Source organism: Somniosus microcephalus, unplaced genomic scaffold, assembly GCF_052327205.1.
Source record: "Somniosus microcephalus isolate GS21.2 unplaced genomic scaffold, FLI_Smic_1.0 unresolved_chr4, whole genome shotgun sequence".
Classification (NCBI taxonomy): domain Eukaryota; kingdom Metazoa; phylum Chordata; class Chondrichthyes; order Squaliformes; family Somniosidae; genus Somniosus; species Somniosus microcephalus.
The window spans coordinates 49,183,712-49,199,181 of NW_028225182.1; the positions used below are offsets into that span (position 1 = coordinate 49,183,712).

Below are 15,470 nucleotides of genomic sequence, written 5' to 3' on the forward strand. Positions count from 1 at the left end.
AATATCTGTTTTTTTTTTAGTGATGTTGGTTGAGGGATAGATATTGGCCCCAGGACACCGGGGAGAAGTCCTCCCCTGCTCTTCTTCAAAATAGTGGTCATGGGATCTTTACGTCCACCCGAGAGGGCAGACGGGGGCCTCGGTTTAATGTCTCAACCGAAAGACGTCACCTCCAACAGTGCAGCGCTCCCTCAGTACTGCCCCTCTGACAGTGCGGCGCTCCCTCAGTACTGCCCCTCCGACAGTGCGGCGCTCCCTCAGTACTGCCACTCCGACAGTGCGGCACTCCCTCAGTACTGTCCCTCCGACAGTGCGGCGCTCCCTCAGTACTGCCCCTCCGACAGTGCGGCGCTCCCTCAGTACTGCCCCTCCAACAGTGTGGCGCTCCCTCAGTACTGCCCCTCCGACAGTGCGGCGCTCCCTCAGTACTGCCCCTCCAACAGTGCTGCGCTCCCTCAGTATTGCTCCTCCGACAGTGCAGCGCTCCCTCAGTACCGCCCCTCCGACAGTGCGGCGCTCCCTCAGTACTGCCCCTCCGATAGTGCGGCACTCCCTCAGCACTGCACTGGGAGTGTCAGCCTCGATTTGATGTGCTCAAGTCTCCGGAGCGGGAGTCGAACACATGACCAGAGGCGAGAGTGCGACCCACTGAGGGAGCGCCGCACTGTGGGAGGGGCAGTACTGAGGGAGCGCCGCACTGTCAGAGGGGCAGTTGGGAGGGAGCGCCACACTGTCAGAGGGGCAGTTGTGAGGGAGCGCCGCACTGTCGGAGGGGCAGTGCTGAGGGAGCGCCGCACTGTCGGAGGGGCAGTACTGAGGGAACGCCGCACTGTCGGAGGGGCAGTACTGAGGGAGCGCCGCACTGTCGGAGGGGCAGTACTGAGGGAGCGCCGCACTGTCGGAGGGGTAGTACCGAGGGTGCGCCGCACTGTTGGAGGGTCAGTACTGAGGGAGCGCAGCACTGTCTGAGGGGCAGTACTGAGGGAGCGCCGCACTGTCGGAGGGGCAGTACTGAGGGAGCGCCGCACTGTCAGAGGGGTAGTACTGAGGGTGCGCCGCACTGTCGGAGGGTCAGTACTGAGGGAGCACGGCACTGTCGGAGGGGCAGAACTGAGGGAGCGCCGCACTGTCGGAGGGGCAGTACTGAGGGAGCGCCGCACTGTCGGAGGGGCAGTACTGAGGGAGCGCCGCACTGTCGGAGGGGTAGTACTGAGGGAGCACAGCACTGTCGGAAGGGCAGTACTGAGGGAGCGCCGCACTGTCAGAGGGGCAGTACTGAGGGAGCACCGCACTGTCGGAGGGGCAGTACTGAGGGAGCGCCGCACTGTCGGAGGGGCAGTACTGAGGGAGCGCCGCACTGTCGGAGGGGCAGTACTGAGGGAGCACCGCACTGTCAGAGGGGCAGTACTGAGGGAGCGCCGCACTGTCAGAGGGGCAGTACTGAGGCAGCGCCGCACTGTCGGAGGGGCAGTACTGAGGGAGCGCCGCACTGTCGGAGGGGCAGTACTGAGGGAGCGCCGCACTGTCGGAGGGGCAGTACTGAGGGAGCGCCGCACTGTCGGAGGTGCCGTCTTTCGGATGAGACATTAAACCGAGGCCCCGTCTGCTCTCTCAGGTGGACGTAAAAGATCCCATGACCACTATTTTGAAGAAGCACGGGTCATTAACATACATCAAAAAGCCATGGTGTGGAGATGCCGGAGTTGGACTGGGGTGGACAAATGTAAGAAGTCACACAACACCAGGTTATGGTCCAACAGCTTTATTTGAAATCACAAGCTTTCGGAGCGCTGCTCCTTCGTCAGGTGAAGTCACTTGTGATTTCAAATAAAGCTGTTGGACTATAACCTGGTGTTGTGTGACTTCTTACATTTGTACATCAAAAAAAGCAGAGCTCCCAACACCGAACCCCTGGGACCACCACTGTATGCTTCCCTCCCGTCTGAAAAGCAACCGGTCACCCACTACTCTCTGCCTTCTTGTCACTCAGCCTATTTAGTAACCACGCTGCCACGGTCCGAGTAATCCCATGGGCTTGACTATATGCAATCCTGTAATGTATGTTCCCTTTGAGCCACCGTGGCTACAATAGCAACGTCAGAATCAAATCCAAAGCTGACTAGCATTACCTTTAAGAGTCTACAGTGACTGGGTGTTGCTTGGCTGTACAGACACCCTGCCTATTCAAGTGCTGCCTGGCCCAGTTACGTATCTCCTCCCACTTCAGGCCAAGTGCCAATTTCCAGAGCAGTCTTGCCCTTTGCAATTTTTTTTTTCCTGGTTAGACATGGCTGGCTACAGAGGAGAGAAGCAGGCAGTGTCGCCGGTATCCCTGGGGCTGGCGGCTCTGGCCGGGATCTTGCTGTGCCTGGCGGGGCAGGTCCGGCAGTCGGCGGAGATGGCGAGGCTCCGGCGGGAGCTGGAGGGCCTGAGGGAGGAGTGCGGCGCCCAGGGCGCGAGGGAGGACAAGAGCGGGTCACTGCAGGTCAGGATGTGAGTTCGCGACTGTCGTCCGGCGGCGCTCCGCAAAAAAAAATCCCGCGCCGTCCCCCCCCGTGCAGAAACCCCACGGAGAAAAACCCATTGGGAGCTGACTGTCTCTGAGTCTCAGTCATTAGTGCAATTTTAAATGTGCTTTTTCAAGTTGCCACTAAAAGCTGTCAGATGCTGGAATCTCGATATTGCAGTGCAGTCACTGCTTGGGGTTAAATATATCGCTGGCTTGTTATAGAAGGGGTGGGGAGATGAGGAGAATTCTTTTTAACACAGTGAGTCGTTGTGATCTGGAATGGGCTGCCTGAAAGGGCGGTGGAAGCAGATTCAATAGTAACTTTCAAAAGGGAGTTGGATAATTCCATGAAGGGGGGGATGAACTTTTGCAGGGTGAAGGGAAACATTCCCTTTACGTGTCTGTCCCCTGCGGTGTCGCCATGGTTCACTGGGCAGCTCACTCAGAGTCAGAAGGTTGTGGGTTCGAGTCCCACTCCAGAGACTTGAGCACAAAAGTCCAGGCTGACACTCCCAGTGCAGTACTGAGGGAGCGCCGCACTGTCAGAGGCAGTACTGAGGGAGCGCCGCACTGTCGGAGGGTCAGTACTGAGGGAGCGCCGCACTGTCAGAGGGGCAGTACTGAGGGAGCGCTGCACTGTCGGAGGGGCAGTACTGAGGGAGCGCCGCACTGTCAGAGGGGCAGTACTGAGGGAGCGCCGCACTGTCAGAGGGGCAGTGCTGAGGGAGCGCCGCACTGTCGGAGGGGCAGTACTGAGGGAGCGCCGCACTGTCGGAGGGGCAGTAATGAGGGAGCGCCGCACTGTCGGAGGGGCGGTACTGAGGAAGCGCCGCACTGTCGGAGGGTCAGTAATGAGGGAGCGCCGCACTGTCGGAGGGGCAGTACTGAGGGAGCGCCGCACTGTCGGAGGGGCAGTAATGAGGGAGTGCCGCACTGTCGGAGGGGCAGTAATGAGGGAGTGCCGCACTGTCGGAGGGGCAGTAATGAGGGAGTGCCGCACTGTCGGAGGGGCAGTAATGAGGGAGCGCCGCACTGTCAGAGGGGCAGTACTGAGGGAGCGCCGCACTGTCGCAGGGGCAGTACTGAGGGAGCGCCGCACTGTCGGAGGGGCAGTACTGAGGGAGCGCCGCACTGTCGGAGGGGCAGTACTGAGGGAGCGCCGCACTGTCGGAGGGGCAGTACTGAGGGAGCGCCGCACTGTCGGAGGTGCCGTCTTTCGGATGAGATATTAAACCGACGCCCCGTCTGCTCTCTCAGTTGGATGTAAAAGATCCTATTTCGAAGAAGAGCAGGGGAGTTCTCCCCGGTGTCCTGGGGCCAACATCACTAAAACAGATGATCTGGGTCATTATCACATTGCTGTTTGTGGGAGCTTGCTGTGGCAAATTGACTGCCACGTTTCCCACATTACAACAGTGACTGCACTTCAAAAAAAGTACTTCACTGGCTGTAAAGCGCTTTGGGACGTCCGGTGGTTGTGAAAGGTGCTATATAAATGTAAGTCTTTCTTTCTTTAAGTCACACGGCCGTTTCTCAAGCTTCCGTGCCGCCAGCTTCACAATGTACGCACGGGAGTTTGAAAAAAGAAATTAGAGGGGACATTGGCTATGAGCAAAGTTCGGGGGGTGGGGTGGAGTGATCAGAGAGCTCTTTCAATGAGCCAGCACAGAAACGATGGGCCTCCTTCCGGTGCTGTCAGACTCTGCAAGGTGTTGGAGCTCTACATTTTATGTTAAAAGTGTGATGCCGGGAAATTTCTCGAATGTGGCCACCACTTACTCGCCAAGCGGACAGGATTACGTCGCGTTGCTTCTGGAGAAATCTTTAACAGCAGCCAAGCGGACTTCGCAAGGGCAACCTGTGACCTCTCCCCCGCTCCCTTGCCCGCTTCCCGTCCAGCCGGAGGTGGCAGTCCAACCTCAGCCCTGCCACATTACGGGTTGCCAACCGTCTAGAATTTACCCTGGTGTCTCCGCCCCTCCGACAGTGCGGCACTCCCTCAGTACTGCCCCTCCGACAGTGCGGCACTCCCTCAGTACTGCCCCACCGACAGTGCCGCACTCCCTCAGTACTGCCCCTCCGACAGTGCAGCGTTCCCTCAGTACTGCCCCTCCGACAGTGCGGCGTTCCCTCAGTACTGCCTCTCCGACAGTGCGGCGCTCCCTCAGTACCACCCCTCCGACAGTGCGGCGCTCCCTCAGCACCGCCCCTCCGACAGTGCAGCTCTACCTCAGTACTGCCCCTCCGACAGTGCTGCGCGCCCTCAGTACTGCCCCTCCGACAGTGCGGCGCTCCCTCAGCACCGCCCCTCCGACAGTGCAGCGCTCCCTCAGTACTGCCCCTCCGACAGTGCTGCGCTCCCTCAGTACTGCCCCTCCGACAGTGCGGCGCTCCCTCAGTACTGCCCCTCCCACAGTGCGGCGCTCCCTCAGTACTGCCCCTCCGACAGTGCGGCGCTCCCTCAGTACTGCCCCTCCGACAGTGCGGCGCTCCCTCAGTACTGCCCCTCCGACAGTGCAGCGCTCCCTCAGTACTGCCCCTCCCACAGTGCAGCACTCCCTCAGTACTGCCCCACTGAAAGTGCCGCGCTCCCTCAGTACTGCCCCTCCGACAGTGCAGCGCTCCCTCAGTACTGCCCCTCCGACAGTGCGGTGCTCCCTCAGTACTGCCCCTCCGACAGTGCGGTGCTCCCTCAGTACTGCCCCTCCGACAGTGCGGCGCTCCCTCAGTACTGCCCCTCCGACAGTGCAGCGCTCCCTCAGTACTGCCCCTCCGACAGTGCGGCGCTCCCTCAGTACTGCCCCTCCGACAGTGCGGCGCTTCCTCAGTACTGCCCCTCCGACAGTGCAGCGCTCCCTCAGTACTGTCCCTCCGACAGTGCGGCGCTCCCTCAGTACTGCCCCTCCGACAGTGCGGCGCTCCCTCAGTACTGCCCCTCCGACAGTGCGGCGCTCCCTCAGTACTGCCCCTCCGACAGTGCGGCGCTCCCTCAGTACTGCCCCTCCGACAGTGCGGCGCTCCCTCAGTACTGCCCCTCCGACAGTGCGGCGCTCCCTCAGTACTGTCCCTCCGACAGTGCGGCGCTCCCTCAGTACTGCCCCTCCGACAGTGCGGCGCTCCCTCAGTACTGTCCCTCCGACAGTGCGGCGCTCCCTCAGTACTGCCCCTCCGACAGTGCGGCGCTCCCTCAGTACTGCCCCTCCGACAGTGCGGCGCTCCCTCAGTACTGCCCCTCCGACAGTGCGGCGCTCCCTCAGTACTGCCTCTGACAGTGCGGCGCTCCCTCAGTACTGCACTGGGAGTGTCAGCCTGGACTTTTGTGCTCAAGTCTCTGGAGTGGGACTCGAACCCACAACCTTCTGACTCAGAGTGAGCTGCCCAGTGAACCACGGCAACACCGCAGGAGACCGACACTGAAAGGGAATGTTTCCCTTCACCCTGCAAAAGTTCACCCCCCCTTCATGGAATTATCCAATTCCCTTTTGAAAGTTACTATTGAATCTGCTTCCACCGCCCTTTCAGGCAGCGCGTTCCAGATCACAACAACTCGCTGCGTAAAGAGAATTCTCCTCATCTCCCCCTCAGCCCTGCCACATTAAGGGTTGCCAACCGTCCCGAATTTACCCTGGGCATCTCCAGGAAGTAAAGCTGACACTCCTGCGGCGAGTAAATAACCCCGGGAGAGAAAGCAAAGGTGCTTTAAAAAAAAAAATACATTTAATAGCTGCACAAATATCTGCAGATGGGTTTCACAGAAAAGGCTGTTTAACTGACCGTACCGTAGAGTCTTGTTCGTTGTCCGATTGGCTGTGGAAAGGCGGGGGGGGGGGTGGTGGGGGGGCTGGGGAGGGGGTGAAAGTTGTTGAGTCAGATGACCAATGGCGGGAGGGTGGTGACGGGGTGGTTGGAGGCAGGAGGTCACGAAAACTCCTGGAATACTCCAAAGGAGAGTTGGCAACCTCTGCGGTACATTCCCTTCAGACTGAGGTGTTCGGCTATGTAAACAACAACAACAACAACAATAATAAGCATTTATACAGCGCCTTTGACGTAGCAGAACGTCCCTGAGGCTCTTCACATGAGTGTAATCAGGCAAAACCTGGCACCGGGCCATGTACGGAGATATTGGGGCAGGTGACCAAATGCTGGGTCAAAGAGGTCGGTTTACAGGAGCGGCTTAAAGGAGGAGAGAGGCGGAGAGGTTTAGGGAGGGAATTCCGGAGCTTGGGGCCCGGGTGGCTGAAGGCACGGACGCCAATGGTGGAGCGATGGAAATCGGGGGATGCTCAAGACTTCAGACTTGGAGGAGCGCAGAGATCTCGGAGGGTTGGAGGTGTTTACAGAGATAGGGAGGGGGGGGGGGTGGGCGGCGAGGGCCATAGAGGAATTTGAAACCAAGGATGAGAACTTTGAAAATCGAGGCGTTGCCGGACCGGGAGACGATGTAGGTCGGCGAGCAACAGAGGGCGACGGGACTCGGGGCAAGTTAGGACACGGGGCAGCAGAGGATGTATTCAAGGGACGAGGTGGTCCCGCCAGAGTGACCAGTGCACACTTCTACCGAGCGCGGTGACGCGATGACATCGTCACGCCAACGGTCCCGGCTGGTAAGAACATAAGAAATAGGAGCAGGAGTCGGCCATTCGGCCCTTCGAGCCTGCTCCGCCATTCAATGAGATCATGGCTGATCTTCTGCCTCAACTCCATTCACCGGCCTTATCGCCATATCCCTTGATGCCTTTACTAGCCAGAAATCTATCGACTTCTGTTTTGAATATACCCAATGACTCTGGGGTCGAGAATTCCAAAGATTCACCACCCACTGTGTGAAGAAATTTCTTCTCATCTCAGTCCTGAATGGCCTACCCTTTATCCTGAGGTTGTGGCCCCTGGTTCTAGACTCCCCAGCCAAGGGAAACATTCTTCCAGCATCCATCCTATCAAGCCCTGTAATAATTGCAAGAAGTGTTGTTTGGATTGGACGGTGATCTTGAATCACTTGTCAGCAAATGCAGCGTTTGCCAAAATTGCAGAAACAAACCACCCAAAACTCCACTACAGCCCTGGTCATGGCCAAGTAGACCTTTTCAGAGCGAACACGTAGACGTCTGCGAGAGAAGCAAATGATTAGTCCCTGGTACTTGCAGATAGTCACGTAAAGTGGATTGAAGTGAAACACATGGGTTCAAACAAGTCTGAGATAGAAACAGGATCACATTTGAGTTCGGAACCAAATCAAAACATCCCGGAAACTGGTTCAACACAAAAAAACCTTCTGTAAGGAGATCAGGAAGACTGATTTGAAGTTCATTTGAAAGAAAAGAAAACAGGAGTCTTTGTTATGTGGTAGATGTAACGCTGGGAAAGGTGGGATCTTAGCTTTTGTCGTGTTTGAGAGGGGAACATGTACATTTTTTTTTTAAGGGGGTAAAGCAGTGTAATATATTATCACATGGTTTGGTATCAGCATACTCAGTTCGCTCTGGCCTAATAAAGCCAGCAGATGGACTAGCTACTCATCCTGTCTCTGTCCTGAATGGCCTACCCTTTATCCTGAGGCTGTGTCCCCTGGTTCTAGACTCCCCAGCCAAGGGAAACATTCTCCCAGCATCCACCCTATCAAGCCCTGTAATAATTTTGCATGCTTCAATGAGATCCCCTCTCATTCTTCTGAATTCAAGAGAATACAGGCCTAGTTTACTCAATCTCTTCTCATACGACAGTCCCGCCATCCCAGGAATCAATCTCATGAACCATCATTGCACTCCCTCTATGATAAGTATATCCTTCCTTAGGTAAGGAGACCAAAATTGTACACAGTACTCCAGGTGTGGTCTCACCAAGGCCCTATATAATTGGAGTAAGACTTCTTTACTCCTGTACTCAAATCCTCTTGTAATGAAGGCCAGCATACCATTTGCCTTCCTAATGGCTTGCTGCACCTGCACATTCACTTTCAGTGACTCATGTACAGGAAACTGTGCTATCCGGCACCGACAGGACCGAGCTGTTGCTGTTCCCTCAAAACTGCCGGACACACCAGCGTTAATGTTGAAGCATACGGAGCTTTTCATCTCCGTATCTGACAACAAACACTGTTGCTTAGCAACAGCTTCTAAACAGTTGGCCCATACCTTGGAAGCGTCTCTCTGAAGCTGTTGCTAAGCTACAGAGACTTTGCAGAGCCTGACTGTTGAAAAAAAAAAAGCCACGAGAAGAAAAAAAAACGAACAAAACGGCTCCTGATTTTTGCCGGTGGCTCGAGCTTGCTGGACATTTAGCCTCGGATAAACCAAAGTTTCCTGTACAAGGACACCCAGGTCCCTTTGAGCATCTGCATTCCCCAATCTTTCACCATTTAGGAAATACTCTGCCTTTCTGTTTTTTCTACCAAAGTGGATAACTTCACATTTATCCACGTTATATTCCGTCTGCCATGGTGCCGAGGGAAAGGTGTCGGGTCTGGTTTACTCTCTGCACCAGAGAGCTGGGTCTCCTCAAAGGCGAATCTGTGCAACAAGGGAGATAGTTAGTTTCGAGTGGGCGGCGCATTGGTGGTTAAGGGTAGCCAACTCCAATTGGACCCATTCCTGGAGGCTTCATCACGTGACCTCCTGCCTCCGCCCGCCCCTATTGGTCACCTTCGCAGCGCCCCGCCCCCTCTCACGGCCAATCGGAAAGCAAGCAGACTCTTGGTTACCTGATTGGGTGATTCTTGACTTTCAGTTAAATGGTCTCTTTGTCCTTGCGTCTCCGATAGTTTTCCAACTAATAAGCATTCGAAGAAAATGGGGGGAGGGGTGGGGGGGGGGGAAAGAAAAACAGAAGCACAAATCTTTTTTTTTTAGCCCCCGATGATATTTCTAGCTGGATTTTTTGTCAACTGGAGATGGATCTATTCTTGGAGACCGCAGGGCAGGAGATTTGGCAACATGACATGGGGGGGCGGTGGCGGGGGAGGAAAGGAAACCGCCCCCCGCCACCCTAGCAATGCCCCTTTGGCTAGAGCATTCTGCCATTAAGGTGACAAATCAAAGTGCTGGCATTAAACTGATGGGCCATTGGTCCTGCAGTTTATGATGTAATTGGAGTCAAAACAAGTCCCATTAATCACCCTGGGTTATTCACCAAGATATTTCAGTTTCAATTTTTAAATGAATAAAACCTCCTTCATCTGGATATTGGTCGTGAAGCGACGTTTGTCTGAGGTGCAGCCAGAAGGCACCGCGTTCAAACTGAACCCTTTCAAACGAGGGTTGTGTTCCCTGGAATATAGAAGGTGCAGGGGTGATCTGATCGAAGTTTTCAAGATATTAAGGGGCGCGGATAGGGTAGAGAGGGAGAGAAACTATTTCCGCTGGTTGGGGATTGTCATGAAACTTATCATTCATGGAGAAATGACTCATGAAATAACACTGGGCGGCCAGCTGGTGGCGCCGTCCGAGGAGTATAAAAACTTGGGCGTGGGCCCAGCTTGTTCAGGATGTTTCTGTAAACAGGAACTAGTGATGTCACTAGAATCTCATGGTTGTGAAGCAGTTGATTAAAGCCTTGTTTTATGCTCAACCCAAGGGCTCCGTAGTCTTTTTACATCAGGGATTCTAGGACTAGGGGGCACAGTCTAAAAATTAGAGCCAGACCTTTCAGGAGTGAAGTTAGGAAACACTTCTACACAAAGAACAGTAGAAGTTTGGTACTCTCTTCTGCAAATGGCTAGATCAATTGTTAATCTTAAATCTGAGATTAATAGATTTCTGTTAACCAAAGGTATGAAGGGATATGGGCCAAAGGCTGATAGATGGAGCTAGGTCACAGATCAGCCATGATCTCATTGAATGGCGGAGCAGGCTCGAGGGGCTGAATGGCCGACTCCTGTTCCTAACCCTGAGCGTGGGGTCAGGAGATAGAGGGAGCTTGCCAACCTTCCAGGATTGACCAGGAACCTCTAGGAACTGAAAGGTTCATCTCCTGGAAACTGCTGCAAGGAGCATTCAAAAAAATGTCTTTGACAGGGTAAGACGTGGAGAAGGTGATCCCACTTGTGGGGGAGACCAGAACTAGGGGTCATAAACATAAGACAGTCACTAATAAATCCAACAGGAAATTCAGGAGAAACTTCTTTACCCAGAGAGTGGTGAGAATGTGGAACTCGCTAGCCCAAGGTGTCAGGGCGAGGCTTGTTCTGGACCCAAGTGCAGACAGACAAGGCAAGAAGCAGGTATGCAGTCTTAAATAAAAGTACTTTACTAGAATCACACAGGTAAACAGTTACAAACATAGGAGCTCAAGACAAGCAACCACTAGGCCAACAGCTTGTCAAGATAGGAACTCAAGACAAGCTACCGTGAGGCAACCGGCTTGTCAAAACTGAGCTCAAGGCAAGCTACCCCAGGGCAACCGGCTTGTCGAGATAAGAACTCAAGACAAGCTACCGTGAGGCAACCGGTTTGTCAAAATTGAGCTCAAGACAAGCTACCACAGAGCAACCAGCTTGTCCAAACTGAGCACCTGATCAAGACCGAGAACAAAGGGACGAACCACAGAACTTAAATACAAGCAAAAACATAACACAGATAAACAGTTATAGACATAGGAGCGCAAGACAAGCAACCGGCTTGTCGAGAGTAACTCCTTTGTCAGGACTGAGCCCAGAGGGAAGAAACCACAGAACTTAAATACAAGCAAAAACAGGTGAAACCAATAAACCAGATGAAAGGCAGTTAAGTAATAAACAGGCGAAACAAGTAACAATTAACAAAGGGAAACCAACCAGTGAAGGTGCCATCTAGGGTGTAGTGTATGTACCCGTCTACCTTTAAGGGAACTATTGAATGTAACCGTTCACCTTTAAGAGGACTACTTTCGGGTGGCACTATTTGTTTGGCTTCTGTATACTGTAATACCGATAGTGACCACACCAGTATATAAGTGTTGTGGCATGATTGCTGGGGCAGCTTCGCCCGGACCTTCGAATAGTAAAGACCTGTTTGTTTGTTACTTCTGAAGTCTGTGTATTTATTAACTGCACAACCCACAGACTTAACAGTGGCGACGAGTCCGATCGTACCCTGCGGCAAGATTACCAAAAGCAACGAAGAGCGTCGAAGAGAGACAACCGCCCTCGTCGTGCTACCAAAAGAAAACAAGAGGCTGCAACAACAGAAAGCAGGAAGACTAACAACAAAAGCTGTATCAGCAACAGGCACTGACTACCCTTCTGCCACGGTGCGGAGTGAGCCGGCCAGCAAGAAACAAGGCGGCCGAAGAGACTGTGAGTAGGGGAAGGGGTAGAAGTATCCGGAGGATAAGGGCAGAGCACTCGACCTTGGTCGAGGGGGAGCTGTGCCGGCCAAAAGTCGGGTCCAACGGCGTCGGGTGACAGCCGGACCGCGATCGGCGGGAACAATCCAGGCAGCGACCGCAGCCACGAAGCGCTGAGCCTGCGAGTAGGCGCGGGAAGAGAAACCCAGCCGCAGCCGGGGAGGGAAACACCGGTCTGCGAGAGGGCTGGGGAGGCGAACGGGAACCGTGCGGGTGAGAGCCGGGTGCGGAGAGAGAGACTGCGCGAGAGCCAGTCCAGCGGCTGAACTGTCCTCCGTTAACGGGGTGTACCCAGCGCCGGTAGAGCCGTGCGGGCGGGAGGAAAAGACAGAGCCGAGTAAGTGGAGCTGTGCGGAAGCCAGCCCAGTGGCTGAACCTGTCCGCTGTGGGGAAAGCATTCCCCTTCCACCAGGGAAGAAACGCGGGAAGCCGCCATTAGGCGGGGAAGACGATTGAAGTGGGCGGGGCGAGAAGGAAAGAGCGGGAAACCGCCATTTTCGCGGGAAAACCGCCATCTTAGAAATAAACAAATAAATAAGAATACTTGAAGAAATACTTGTGTTGTACCCAAGGAAAGAAAGATGCCTAAGCGGGCGGACATCAACGAGTTCAATTCGGAGATAGAAGACTGGGCCACGTACGTAGAACGTATTGAGATACATTGTAAGGCTAACAAAATAGCTAAGGAGGAAAAAGCTTTAACCTTACTTAACATGATGGGTGCGAAAACATTCGGGGTGTTGAAGAATCTTCTCTCACCAGCTAAACCGGCAGATCAGACTTTCGATGATATGGTAGCAGTGCTGAAGGATCACTTGAACCCCACACCGTTGATGCTGGCTGAACGATTCAAATTCTACGCAAGAACGCAGAGGAAAGACGAAAGCAATGCGGAATACTTGGTCGAACTGCGTAGGCTAGCGAAATACTGCCAGTTTGGAGGGAATCTGACAGAGGCACTGCGGGACAAGTTCGTATGCGGATTGTCCAAAGAAGGAACGCAGAAGCGACTACTGGAAGAAAATGACCTCACACTGGCCAGGGCTGTCCTCATAGCTGCATCGCATGAAGCCGCAGCGAAAGGAACGGCGGAAATGCAGCTAAAGGCGGCGGCACTAGGGGTGGACCAAATTACTTCGAGCACAACAAAATGCTACCGTTGTGGGAAGACAACACACGACCAGAATCAATGCTGGGGTAAAAACCAAGAATGCAGGAAATGTGGCAAGATCGGGCACATAGCTAAGGTATGCCGGCCAGGAGCAACGTACAACAATAAGAAGTCACCACAAAAATGGTACGGGAAGGTACAAGAGGTGACTAAGAAGAGCCTGAGGGAACAGAAGTCGGTCTCACACTCCAAATGCAAAGGACTGGACAGTCTGAGAATTCACAACGTGAGCAATGAAGCTGACCGACAAACTATCTGGATAACGCTACAGATTGCAAAGGTCCAAGTAAAAATGGAAGTGGACACCGGATCGGCGTTGACGGTCATGAATAAGCATGACTATAAGAAATTTTTCAAGCATATTCCACTACGGGATACGGAACTAGTACTACAGACATACACGGGGCACAAGGTATTCCCCATCGGCATGATAGAAGTCAAGGTGAGATACAAGGATAAAGATCATCACCGGTTGGACCTGTATGTATTGCCTGAGGGAGGACCACCACTTCTGGGACGGGAGTGGATCCGAAAAATAAAATTGGACTGGCAGTCACTAAACACCATGATGGTGGATTCCGAAAAAGAGGATGTCAAACCTGAACGGTTGTCCAGAATATTGGACGAAGCTAAGGAGGTATTCCAGCAGGGACTGGGAACACTGCGAGGGATTAAAGCAAAGGTTAAGATTGCAGAAAATGCAAGCCCAAAGTTTTTTAAGGCCAGATCAGTACCTTACGCAATACGACCAGCTGTGGAGGCAGAACTGGAAGAACTTGAACGATCAGGGGTTCTGTCAAAAGTGGACTGGAGTGAGTGGGCCACGCCCATTGTTCCCGTCATGAAGTCCTCACCGAGTAATAAGCCAGGGGGACTGGGGAAGGTCCGTATCTGCGGAGATTTCAAGATTACTGTGAATCCGGTGCTTCACACGGTACAATACCCGCTTCCGCGGATTGAAGATATATTTGCTTCGTTGGCTGGAGGGAAACATTTCACGAAAATAGATCTGGCTCAAGCATATCTACAGATGGAGGTCGAGGAAGAGTCACGCCAGTACCTCACCATCAACACTCACAGAGGCTTGTATCGCTACAATAGACTGGTCTTTGGGGTAGCTTCGGCGCCAGCAATTTGGCAGAGGGCCATGGAACAGGTGTTACAAGGAATTCCAAGCACGCAGCGCTACTTAGATGACATTTTAATCACAGGAAAAGATGAGGAAGAACACCTCACGAATTTGAAACTGGTACTCACCAGGTTGAAGGAGTATGGCCTTCGGGTTAATCGCAAGAAGTGTGAGTTCTTCCAAAAACGGATCTCATACTGCGGTCATGTCATTGACCGAGAGGGACTGCATAAGTCACCCGAAAAGATTGAAGCGGTTGTGAAGGCCCCCGCTCCAGGAAACGTATCTCAGTTAAGATCATTCTTGGGGTTGATTAATTACTATCACAAGTTTCTGCCGAATTTATCCACGGTACTGCATCCACTGAATGACCTGTTGCGGAAAGAAACACCATGGAAGTGGAGTGAAGAATGCAAAAAGGCTTTTCACAGGAGCAAGGAGTTGATTACCTCTGAAGAAGTGTTGGCTCATTTCAACCCAGCATTACCCCTTCGTCTAGCTTGCGATGCTTCCCCGTACGGAATTGGGGCAGTACTCTCGCACAGGCTACCACATGGCTCGGAAAGGCCAGTGGCTTTCGCGTCCCGATCATTGACACCCGCGGAGCGAAATTACGCCCAAATAGATAGGGAGGCCCTCAGTCTTGTGTGGGGCGTGAAGAAATTCAACCATTACCTACAATGTAAAAAGTTCACATTGTTGACACCACCAGCCGTTGGTGTCCATATTCAACCCAAATAAGGCCGTTTCCACCATGACAGCACAAAGGTTACAAAGGTGGTCCGTGTTACTTGGGGCACACCAATACGAAATTGAGTACAAAAGGTCTAAACAGCATGGAAATGCTGATGGGTTGTCACGCTTGCCATTGCCGATGGTAGAAGAAGCGAGTATAGTGGACCCAGTAGAGTTGTTCCACTCATCCATAGTGGAGTGTCTACCGATAACAAACTCAATGATTGAGAATGAGACAAGGAATGACCCGACTCTTTCACGAGTCTATGATGTAACGGTGGAGGGATGGCCAGCACAGAGCGACCCAACACTGCAAGCATTTGCACAGAGGAAAGAACAACTGTCTGTGTGTCGAGGAACCCTGATGTGTGGATCTAGAGTGGTGATTCCACCCAAACTCCAAAAGAAGGTGCTAAAGGAGCTGCACGAAGGACATCTGGGGGGAGTAAAGATGAAAAATCTAGCAACAGCGTTTGTGTGGTGGCCAGGCATTGATGGAGACATAGAGGAGATCACGAAGAACTGCCTAGGATGTCAGAGGGTTCAGAACGCGCCACCCCAGGCTCCTCTGCATCCATGGGAGTGGCCCTCATCGCCTTGGCAAA

General features: G+C 53.4%; 1 protein-coding gene across 1 annotated transcript in view; it reads left to right on the plus strand.

Annotated features, from left to right (window-relative positions):
- Positions 1-2,132: 2,132 nt before the first annotated feature.
- LOC147091056 (uncharacterized) overlaps positions 2,133-15,470 on the plus strand; it is a 36,681-nt gene continuing 23,343 nt past the window's right edge. Inside the window, exon 1 of the mRNA XM_085977511.1 lies at positions 2,133-2,485. Coding sequence (XP_085833637.1) covers positions 2,288-2,485 — 198 coding nt within the window. The 5' untranslated portion in view covers positions 2,133-2,287. The remainder of the gene's footprint in view (positions 2,486-15,470) is intronic.